General features: G+C 40.0%; 1 protein-coding gene across 5 annotated transcripts in view; it reads left to right on the top strand.

Moving 5' to 3' along the window:
- Nucleotides 1-11,864, top strand: part of mtr (5-methyltetrahydrofolate-homocysteine methyltransferase) — an 84,354-nt gene that overhangs the window by 36,751 nt on the left and 35,739 nt on the right. For all 5 annotated transcript variants that reach the window (XM_043695559.1, XM_043695558.1, XM_043695561.1 and 2 more), the window contains 5 exons: nt 2,982-3,098; nt 3,350-3,490; nt 6,407-6,496; nt 6,737-6,889; nt 11,109-11,216. In XM_043695559.1, coding sequence (XP_043551494.1) covers nt 2,982-3,098; nt 3,350-3,490; nt 6,407-6,496; nt 6,737-6,889; nt 11,109-11,216 — 609 coding nt within the window. The remainder of the gene's footprint in view (nt 1-2,981; nt 3,099-3,349; nt 3,491-6,406; nt 6,497-6,736; nt 6,890-11,108; nt 11,217-11,864) is intronic.

Genomic DNA, 11,864 nt, shown 5'->3' with positions numbered 1-11,864 from the left:
TTCCAACTCAGCACTGTCCCCATGACTTGTCCGGACTTGTCCTACCTGCCTATCTCCTTTTCCACCTATCCACTCCACCTTCTCCTCCCTGACCTATCACCTTCATCCCCTCCCCTACTCACCAATTGTACTCTATGCTACTCTCTCCCCACTCCCACCCTCCTCTAGCTTATCTCTCGACGCTTCAGGCTCTCTGCCTTTATTCCTGATGAAGGGCTTTTGCCCGAAACGTCGATTTCGCTGCTCCTTGGGTGCTGCCTGAACTGCTGTGCTCTTCCAGCACCACTAATCCAGAATAAGATTTACAGTCAGCATCTGAGACTAGTGCATAAGAAAATTGAACTTTACCTGTGCTTTTACAGCAGGAAAAAGTAATGATCTGTTTTTAGAACAAAGGTCATGTGAATAACTACAAATCTAGTTAAAAGGGAAACTGTTCTTAAAATGCCCAATAGTCTATGTTTTAGACAATGAAGCCTGACAAAACAAATCTAGATTAAAATTATGTTGTGCTTCAGGCCAAACCCCCTCAAATATCAAGGAGATAGCCTACACCCTATCTTTTCCTTATTTTAAAGGCAAGTATATTGCATTATGGATGCAATTTAATTGATCAAACTATCAGGCTTGAAATAGAATACACTTTATTCATATGCTATAATTAAAATACAGACAAAATAAAAGCAGAAGAATGGCTTCACTGTAACTCTATCAAAGTACTTAACAAAATAATAACAACTCATTAACTATTCCAATATAGTAACATCCAATAAGCACATAAAAACAGAAATTGCTGGTTAGGCAGCATCTGTGGAGAGAAATCATGTTGAAGCTTCAGCTCCCTTCCTCCTAAGCACACTTTTAGCAAAGGCAAAGTCAGTAAAATTAACTAGGTAAGCTTACACTAACTGCTTCTGGGTCTCGGCTGCCCCTCTGGTCTGTGGAGAGAAATCATGTTGAAGCTTCAGCTCCCTTCCTCCTAAGCACACTTTTAGCAAAGGCAAAGTCAGTAAAATTAACTCGCATGTAATTCTAGCAGCATGAAGAGAACCCAGCTTTTAGCTGTAACAGAGGGAGGGAAAAGAGCTTCCACATCCAGCTTCAAGAACCCAGCAAATGTTACGCTACGGGACAGATCAGCACGCTTTATGGGGTGATTTTAACATCTCTCTACCCAGTGGAAACGAGGTTACATGTTTCTTCTGTCAGAAAGAGACATAATAATTACTTCTGTGATCTTAAAGATTTAATTCCACTAATTCAAATTAAGTTTGAACACTGACAAATGTTTGAGGGGTCATCTTCATAATAATCATTGAAGAAAAACTTCACCTTTTGTTGTCTTTGTTGAAATCAAGAGTCAATCTGGGTGTTAATGCTAAGAAGTAACTATTTCAATGTGCTTGGCAATATGGCTTTGCTCATGGTTTTTGTATCTATGTGTGGCGGATGAGATGTATGAAGTAATCGTTTTGATTTAACTAATTGTCCCATTTTAATCTTAATCCCATTGTTTGCTCTCTCATTTTTTATTCCCCATATGTAATGATGTGAACATCATTGTTTTTAATCTCTGAACAAACTGATTGTTTTTCCCTGATGTTACACCATCCACTCTGTCACATCATATTGCTGTTCTCAATATGGTTACTTCAATCAATATGTTCAGACATATTATGACACACCTCTGGTGCAATGGAACTTGAACCTGGACCTTTGTCTCTGAGGTAGACTGTCATTGTACCCCAGGAGCCCTTCTATCCTCCATGTAGATGTTTTTAATCAACCTGTTCAGATATGTTGTGACACATGTCTGGAGCAGATGGGACTTGAACTAATGTCGCCTTATCCAATGGTAACAACATTAGCACTGCGCCAAAAGAGACTGTTTAAAAACATTAGTGAACCAGTTGGGTTTTTATACCAATTAACAGTGGTGGTCATTTGGCTAGTTTTTAAAATTGGATTCAAATTTCACTGACTAGGAGAAAGTGCGGACTGCAGATGCTGGAGAGTCTGAATCGAAAAGTGTGGCGCAGAAAAAGCACAGCAGGTCAGCAGCATTCGAGGAGCAGGAGAGTCGATGTTTCTGGCATAAGCTCTTCATCAGGATGAAGCCTGATTTGTTTTTTGACTCTTCACATTTCACCACCTGCCATGAGGCAGTTTAAACCCATGTCCAGAATATTAGTTTGGCCCTCTGGATTCTAGTCCAGTGACATTACTGCTACCCCACCATTTCCTGAAAGCTGAACTTCATTGTGTGGATTTTTTTAATCTGCCAGTTCAGATGTGCTGTATGACATATTGTCTGGAGTAGTTAGGACTTGAAACTGAATCTTCTGACCCAGAAGAGGCAAATATTTTTAAGTCAGTCTGTCCAGATATGTTATGACACACCTCCAGGACAAGTGGACCTTGAACCCAGATGACCTGGCCCAGAAGTGCACTAACACTGCACTACAAGAGCCACATTATTAAATTTTAAATCAACCTACTCTGACTTAGTAAGATGCAATTGGAGTAGTTGGGACTTCTAGCCTAGCCATTTCCTGAAGAAGGGCTTATGCCCGAAACGTCGATTCTCCTGTTCCCTGGATGCTGCCTGACCTGCTGCGCTTTTCCAGCAACACATTTCCACTTCTAGCCTAGAGCAAATCCTGAGTGACATTCCTCATTGTTCATAGCAAATTCTGTTAATGGGATGCTAAACATTAAAGGTAATGATACAGACAAGTGTTGTGAACTAATTATTTAATTGTATTCAAATATATATGAGAAAAAGCTAGGAAATGACTGGGTTTTTATGATTTGTGGTTGGTTGAAATAAAACTCTAATTAGAAAGTATGTCTAGATTTTATCTAGTGTAAAACACTCTAGACTCACAAATAGTATGCTCTGTGTGTTATCCTTTCTTCTAATTATTATTTTTCTTCACGCCTCTATTGCTAATTGTTTGTTATTGATTTTTTTTCTCTAGATAAAGTTACCTGGTGCTAGAATAAGTGGAGGCCTTTCTAATTTGTCTTTTTCATTTCGAGGAATGGAGATGATTCGTGAAGCCATGCATGGTGTGTTCCTTTACCATGCTATAAAGGTAGAAAATTATCTTTTTCCATTACACCAATTCCATCAGTTTGGATAGTAATATCAACAATTGTTATATTTAAATGTGCTTTATGGTTACAGTTTGACCTTTTGTAAAATAGAATTATAAGGATTGTTATTATAACTCTGACTATAGTACTGGCCATTTACCTGTTGCAGTTCAGTGTGCTTGTTGACCTTTATTCCCTAATGTAATTTTCTCACTCCACATCTGCAACATCTGTTATAAATCTCTTTTAGGCTGGGATGGATATGGGAATTGTGAATGCAGGAAAGTTGCCTGTTTATGATGACATAGACAAAGAACTTCTGGAGCTATGTGAGAATTTGATCTGGAACAAAAATCCTGCAGCTACAGAGAAATTATTGCAATATGCCCAGGTAAGAATATTTGAACAGGAATAACTCTTACTTATTGAAATTGCTCATAGTCAAAAATGGACTACTGAATGATACTGGCAGCCATGAGCATGGTTTATTTTGCTAAAATCATCAATCTGTGACACATATTTTGCTGTTGTGTGCTTTATATAAAAGAGAACTTGTCTTCGTCTGACAAAAGTTGACAAAGCCAAAGGAGGAGGTAACTAGACTCAGACAAAGCTCGGATAAAGAGGTTGTTTTAACGAGGATGTTAAAAGAGGAGGGAGAAGCAGAGAGAATTCAAGTGTAGAACTCCAGCAGCTAATGGTGGGGCACAGGGAGTGAGGGATGTTCAAAAGACCAGAATTCTACATTCTTGGAGAGTTTGTAGAAATATGAAATAAGTTTCCATTTGTGCATCTAAATTAAAAGACCATAAGGTATAGGAGCAGCTTTAGGCCATTTGGCCCATTGAATTTGCTTCACCAATCGATCGTAGCTGATATGTTTCTTAACCACATTCAAGTGCCTTCTCACCATAACCTTGAGCCTTTGCTATCTATCTCTGTCTTAACTGCACTCAATGAGTTAGCCTCTGCAAGCCACTCCAGCAACAAGTTGCATAGATTAATGACCTCTGGCTGAAGAAATTCTTCCTTATCTCTGTTCTGAAGGGTTGTCCCTTCATTCTGAGGTTCTGCCCTCGGGTCCTAGTCTCTCCTTCTAGTGTTAACATCCTCTCCATGTCTTCACAATCCAGGCCTCTCCGTATTCTGTAAGTTTCAATCAGATTCCACCCTCATCCTTCTAAACTCTCATCAATTACAGACCCAGAGTCTCCAACCACTCTTCATACTACAAGCCCTTCATCCTTGGGATCATTCTTGTAAACCTCCCCTGGACCCCCTTCCACATCCGCACATATATCCTTTTATAAGGGGCCCAAAACTTGTTCATAATATTTTAGATGTGGTCTGATCAGAGCCTTATGCAGCCTCAGCAGTACATCTCTGCTCTTGTATTTTGGCTATCTTGAAATGAATGCTAACATTGCATGTGACTTCCTGACTGTGAACTAAATCTGCATGTTCACCTTAAGAGAATCCTGAATTAGGACTTCCAAGTCTCTTTGTGTTTCAGATTTCCAAAGACTTTCCCTGTTTAGAAAATAATCTGTGCATCTATTTTTCCTACCAAAGTGCATAACCTCACACTTTCCCACATTGTATTCCATCTGCTACTACTTTGCCAACTCTCCGAACTTAGAGACAAAAAATACTGTAGATTCTGGTTTACTAGGTAGACAAGCTGGAGGCTGGAAGAACACAGCAAGCCAGGCAGCATCAGGAAGTGGCGAAGTCAACATTTATTGACAATCAAACGTTGATTTCTCCATCTCCTGATGCTGCCTGGTTTGCCGTGTTCTTCCAGCCTCCTGCTTATCTACCAACTCTCCAAGCTTGACCAAGTCCTTCTGCAGCCTCCCCACTTCCTCAACACTACTGTTCCTCTGCCTATCTTTGTCAGCTGCAAACGTAGCAACAATGCCGTCAGTTTCTTTGTCCACATTGTTAATATATAACATGAATATTTCTGGTCTCAGAACCCTGCAGTACTCCACTAGACACTGGTTATCATCCTGAAAAAGACCCATTTATCCCTACTCTTTGCTTTCTGCCAGTCAGCTAATCCTCTATCCATCCTTATACCTTGCCCCTCAATTAATCAACACCATGGACTCTTATCATGCAGGACATTGTCAAAGACCTTCTGGAAATTCAGATAGATCATGTCCACTGGCTCTCCTTTGTCTAACTTGCTCATTACTTCCTCAAAGAACTCTAATAGATTTGTAAGACATAATCAACTCCCAACTCTCTGAAAAGGTCTTGCTGACTCAGCTGTACTATATCACACACTCCCAAGTACTCCGCAATCTCATCCTTAATAGTGGACTCCAAAATCTCACCAACAACCTAGGACAGGTTAACTGGCCTGTGGTCTTCTCCCACCCTAAAGAGGAGACATTTTCCAGTTCTCTAGGACCCTCCAGTGATTTCTGAAAGATCACCACCAACACCACTACAACCTATTATGAAACCAGGAGATATTGTAGGTCATCAAGAGTAGAGCTAATGGGTGAATTAGGTTACTTGTAATAATATGTGAAAGTAAAAATCCTAGCCCCATTGGATTCACTTTCCCCTGTCTCCAAGCTCAAACAAAGATGAAGTTTGGATGCTCAACCAAAACTATTCTGGAATTTTGCAGAACAGAATTGTTCAGGCATCAAAATATGGAACTTATCATGGAGAATTTATTTGATTCCAATCTTTCATTGGCAAACGTGTCATTGCGAATTAACCTGATCCCAAATATTTCCAGTTTATATTAAAAAAAAAGTTTTAAATAGTAATTATGATACCAATAACAAATACATTTTAAAATTCTTCAAGAACTTCTCACAATACTGACATATTCAGTGAACAATGGGTTCAAATGCTCCATCACAAGCATCTGCATGACAATAGAACAGTTAATGGTCAGTACTTACGGTTGTAAATGGGCAAAAATATTGGAGGCAGTGCCTGCGTTCATGAAATAACATTCGAAGATTAAATAGATTCCTAATATTGGTGGCAAGTCCAAATGCATATTAAAATTTGGAGAACAAAAATCTATTTAGAGGGGTTTCAGTAGGAACAATGCTACTTTTTAAACTTGTTCTACCATTGATACAAATTTATATCATTAGTGCTGACCAGTGTTGTGTTTTACTACTTTTGCCCTTGAGAGATTTTGTCTAGGACATTAGTCTTTCTGAACAAAATAATTTATGTCCTGGCTCCTGCAGTAAGTACACTTAAGTTTACTCTGTTAAATCGTGAAAAGTGGCTAAAATATACTGATTTACTGGGTCACTGTTGCTTTCAGAATCATACCACTGGTGGGAAAAAAACTATGCATACTGATGAATGGAGGAATGGTTCTGTTGAGGAACGGCTTGTCTATGCTCTGATAAAGGTAAATGCTTGAATATGTCTGGGATTGAGAGTGGCACATCTTAAGTGATTGGGATTTCCAGTGCGAATAAGATTTGCTTTGTAAACTTCTTTTCTGTTTTGAATTTTTTTTCTCTATAACCCCTCTCTTTTCCCCCCTCTCAATTTCTCTTCGACTCCCCCCCACCCCACCCCAACACCCAAGGTTTTGCTTATTGTGTTTCTCTGCTGCACTAGTTTAACTTCTGTTATTGTTCTTCAGGGTGTAGAAAAATATGTAGTAGAAGATACAGCAGAAGCAAGAGCCAATCAAGAGAAATACGCCAGGCCTTTACATATAATCGAAGGCCCTCTCATGAATGGAATGAAAGTTGTAGGAGAGTTATTTGGAACAGGAAAAATGTTTCTTCCACAGGTAAGACTGGAATAAGCTAGTTCGTTATGTAAAGATTAAGGTGTATTTGCATTGCCATTTGATTTTACTTCTATTTTATACTCAATCTTTTGAGGGTCAGCAGCTTAATTGGCTGGACAGCTGTTCTGCGACATGGAGTGATGCCAGCAGCATGGGTTCAATTCCTGCTTCAGCTGAGGTTCCCCTGATGGACTCTGCTTCTCAACTTCTTCCCATACCTTAGGTGTGCTAATCCCCAGGTTAAACCACCACCAGTCTTCTCTTGCTGAGAAAACAGCTGTATAATTCACCAGGACTACTGCAACTTTAACTTTAACATAGAACGGTACAGCACAGGAACAGGCCCTCCAGTCCACATGTCCATGCCAACCATGATGTCAATCATGAACTTATTTCACCTTCCTGCATGTGGTCTGTATCCTTCTATTCCTTGCATATTCATGTGTCTGTCTAATTGCATCTTAAACTTGGCTATTTGATCTGCTTCTACCATCTCCCCAGCAGTGTATTCCAGATACCTACCACCCTTTGTGTTTAAAAAAACAAACTTTCCTCACACATCTGCTTTTAACTTTCCTCTTCTTACCTCAGACTTGGGGCCCCTCATCTCTGAATATCCACCCTATCTATGCCTCTGAAAATTTTGTATACTCCTGTAGGTTGCCCATCAACCTCCCACACTGTATCGAAAATACACCAAGTTTGTCCACTCTTAATGGCTAATATAGTCCAATCCAAGCAACATCCGAATAAGCCTTTTTTTTTGCACCCTCTCCAAAATCTCCATATGCTTCGTAGAGGGTGACAAGCAGAACTACATATAATGCTCCAAATTTGGTCCAAATGAAGCTTTATACAATTGCAACATGACTTACCAACTTTCATACTCCAAAATGCCCAACTGATGAAGACAAGTATGCCGTATGCCTTCTTTACTACTTTATCCACTGGTGTTGCAACTTTCAGAAAGCAATGGACAGGACCCCAGGATACCCATTTATATCAGTGCTTCTAAGGGTCCAGCTATTTACTGTATACTTTCCTCATGCATTTGACTTACCAAAATGCACCACCTCACACTTGTGTGGATAAAACTCCATCTGTCACTTCTCCGCCCACCTTTCCAACTGAACTCTATCCTTTCATAACATTCTTCACTATCCACCACCCCCATCAACTTTCATGTCATTTGAAAAATTACAGGTCATACCACCTACATTTTCATTCAAATTGTTTATAAATTGCAAACAACAGAAGTCCTGGTACTGATCCTTGCAGAACACAACTGATCACAGATGTCCAGTCCTACTCAACTACCCACTGTCTTCTATGACCAAGCTAATTCTGTATCCACTATGCCAGCTTACCATGGATTCCATGTGATTCAATCTTCCATGAAGGACCTTGATTGGCGAAACATTCACAACCATCTATTCCTTCCACTAACGACGCTCAGTAGCAGCAGTGTGTACTATCTACAAGATGCACTGCAGAAATTCACCAAAGATCCTCAGCCAACACCTTCCAAACCCACGACCACTTCCATCGTGAAGGACAAGGGCAGCAGATATGTGGGAACACTATCACCTGCAAGTTCTCCTCCCAAGCCACTCACCATCCTCACTTGGAAATATATCATCGTTCCCTCACTATTGCTTGGTGAAAATCCTGGAATTCCCCACCAAAGAGCATTGTGGGTTAATCTACAGCAGGTGCAGGTTGCAACAGCTCAAGAAGGAATCTCACCGCCACCTTCTCAAGGGCAACTAGGGAGGGTCTATAAATAATGGCCAGCCAGCAATGCCCACATTCCATGAATGAGGAATAATAATAAATGCTTTAGTGAAGTCTATGTAGACAACATCCTCCAACCTACTCTCATCTATCACATTTGTAAATTACGCAAAAATGTATTAAATTTTTTTGAGACAGTACCTCCCCTGCATAAAGCCTTGCTGACTATCCTTAATAAGTCCATTCTTCTCCAAATGAAAGTAAATCCTGTTCCCTAGAAATCTTTTCCAATAACTCCCCCACCACTGATGTTAGTCTTGCCAGCCTATAATTTCCTGGATTATCCCTGTTGCCCTTAAATAAAGAAATGACATTGGCTATTCTCCAGTCTTCTGAGAACCTACCTGTGGCTAAAGAGGATACAAAGACCTCTGTCCCAGCAATCTCTCCCCTTGCTGCCTTCAGTATCTTAGCATAGATCCCATCAGATTCTGGCAATTTAGCTACCTTAATGTTTTTTTCAAGACACCCAACACCACCTCCTTCTTAATATTATCAACATATCCCTCCCCAATCTAACCATCATGTATGTCGTTCTCCTTGGTGAATACCAGTGCAAAGTACTCATATAAGGACCTCACCCACTTGCTCTGGCTCCATGCATTAATTCTCTCCTTTGTCCTTAAGTGACCCTCCCTTTCCATAGCTATCCTCTTGCTCCTAACATATGTATAAAATGACTTGGAATTCTCCATAACCTGACTTAACAAGAACATTTCATGGCCTCTCCTAGTCCTCCTAATTTCTTGTTTAATTTTTTTCTGATTCCTTTATACTACTCGAGGGCATTGTTTGACTTCAGTTTCTTAAACCTTACATCTGCTTCCTTTCTCTTTTTGACTAAACTTTCAACATCTCTAGTCATCCAACGTTCCCAAATCTTGCCATCTTTATCTTTTTTTTTATCCTCACAGGAACATATTGGTCCTGAACTCTAATCAACTGGCATTTAAGAAACTCCCACATGTCGTATGTGAATTTACCCTCAAATTTACCATTCCAATATCATCAGTTCCTGCCTAATACTGTTGTAGTTTGCCTTCCCCAATTTAGCATTTTCACCTGAGTATCAGTCTTATCTGTAACTATCCTGAAACTTACAGAATTATGATCACTCTTCCCAAAATGCTCCCCCACTGAAAATTGGATATCTGGTCATGCTCATTTTATAATACAGCCCCTTCCATAACCCGTTGGACTATGTACACACTTTGTCCCATCTAAATCCCTGGCACTAATGGAGTCCTAATCAGAATTGGGGCAGTTAAGATCACCCACAAAGCAACCCTATTGTTTTTACATTTTGCTATGATTTGCTTCTTTATCTGTTCCTCCGTATCCTGCTAGCTAATGGGAGGCCTATTGTATAACCTCATTGTAGTGATGCACCTTTCTCATCCCTAAGTTTTATCCATATGGCTTTGCTGGATGAGCCCTCTGAGATGTCCTCTCTAAGTACAGCTGTAACATTCTCCTTAGTCAGCAGTACAACTCACCCACCAGTTTTCCATCCTTCTCTGTCTCACCTGGAACATCTAAACCCCAAGCTGCCAGTCCTACTGTTCTCTCAACCACGTTTCTATAATGGTAGCCACACCATAGTCCCATTTTAATGCAAGACTCTAAACTTGTCTGTCTTGACTGTTATATTCCTTGCATTAAAATAACTACACTTTAGACTACCAGTCCTGCAGTGTTCATGAACCTGGCCTAGTCCCACCATGTTCATTAACCTTTACGTTTATTCAATCCTGGGGTGCAAAAAGGAATGTTATGCTTTGCCTCAGCATTCCTGAATTGAGGAAGGCACTCAACCAACATTTTAATCTATTCACTATTCAATGAGTCATTCTTGGACCTATCAGTCGATAATTAACCAATGAAGAATTACAGAGAAGTACCAAAGGATGGCAATACCAAAGGAATCAGTAGAAACCTCTGTTTTTAGGCACAGAGATGACAGAATTATCAAAAATATCTTACGGATATGTGAATTTTGATCAGTTAATTCTGAGTTAATTTAGATGCAAATAGTTTTGCAAATACAAACATATGAATTAGGATAAAATCATGTCCAATCTGGTTTTGGCCTCTATTCTACTTGCCTTTTAGCTTCCTTGTTGTCTGAAGTCTATTTACCTGTGCCTTATTCAATAACCCTGCTTCTAGCCCTGTCTGGAGGAGAATTTTCATTTTTATTTTTAATTTTAAACATGTGTCTGAATAGTCCCTTTTTATTAAAGAGAAAAATTCTTGAGCAGGAGATGGTAAATTTCAAAGCCCAACTGAAATTTTTTGCAAAATGAGCCTATGTTACAATTTTGAAGACCTTTCACCTGGGCATGATTTAATGATTTTGAGGTGCCCAATTTGAGGCATTTTCAAACATTTTTCAATGTTTTGTAAAGCTGATTTATCTCATCAGGTTGTTAAATCTGCTCGTGTAATGAAAAAAGCTGTGAATTACCTTATCCCCTTCATGGAGAAGGAGAGAGAGGAAAGACTGGCACAGTCAGGTCATTCAGAAGAAATGGTAAGTTGTTGTATATAGAACTGGGATTGCAGGCTTATATGGCCTCTTTTATTATTTTATTAGAAGGCCTGTTTTTAAACATCTTGCATCTAAATTTAGTACTGACTTTATTTTCTTCGAGTATTTTCAAAGCAAAATATTGCAGCTGCTGGAAACTTGAAATAAAAACTGTAGCTATTACCTAAATTATTGACTTGGATTTAATAGTTTTGGAGGGTGAGAGACACTGATCAGTGAGTGGTCCACTTGCTCATGCCCATGCCATCTTGGTAAATGCAGTCATCTGGAGAGAAGGTGGCAAATTAACATTGGGCATGGAATCCCCTTCTGCAATCAGGGGTCATACCCATTAAGGAGAAAGTGAGGACTGCAGATGCTGGAGATCAGAGCTGAAAATGTGTTGCTGGAAAAGCACAGCAGGTCAGGCAGCATCCAAGGAGCAGGAGAATCGATGTTTCGGGCATGAGCCCTTCTTCAGGAATGAGGAAAGTGTGTCCAGCAGGCTAAGATAAAAGGTAGGGAGGAGGGGCGTTGGAAATGGCCGTTGGAAAATCGCCACCAGGAACTTGAGCCCTGCCCCTCCAATCGCCACCAGGACAGAACCCCACTGGTCCTCACCTACCACCCCACCAACCTCCATATACAGCG

This window comes from Chiloscyllium plagiosum, chromosome 9 (assembly GCF_004010195.1).
Source record: "Chiloscyllium plagiosum isolate BGI_BamShark_2017 chromosome 9, ASM401019v2, whole genome shotgun sequence".
Lineage (NCBI taxonomy): Eukaryota > Metazoa > Chordata > Chondrichthyes > Orectolobiformes > Hemiscylliidae > Chiloscyllium > Chiloscyllium plagiosum.
This window is presented reverse-complemented; position numbering and strand designations above follow the sequence as displayed.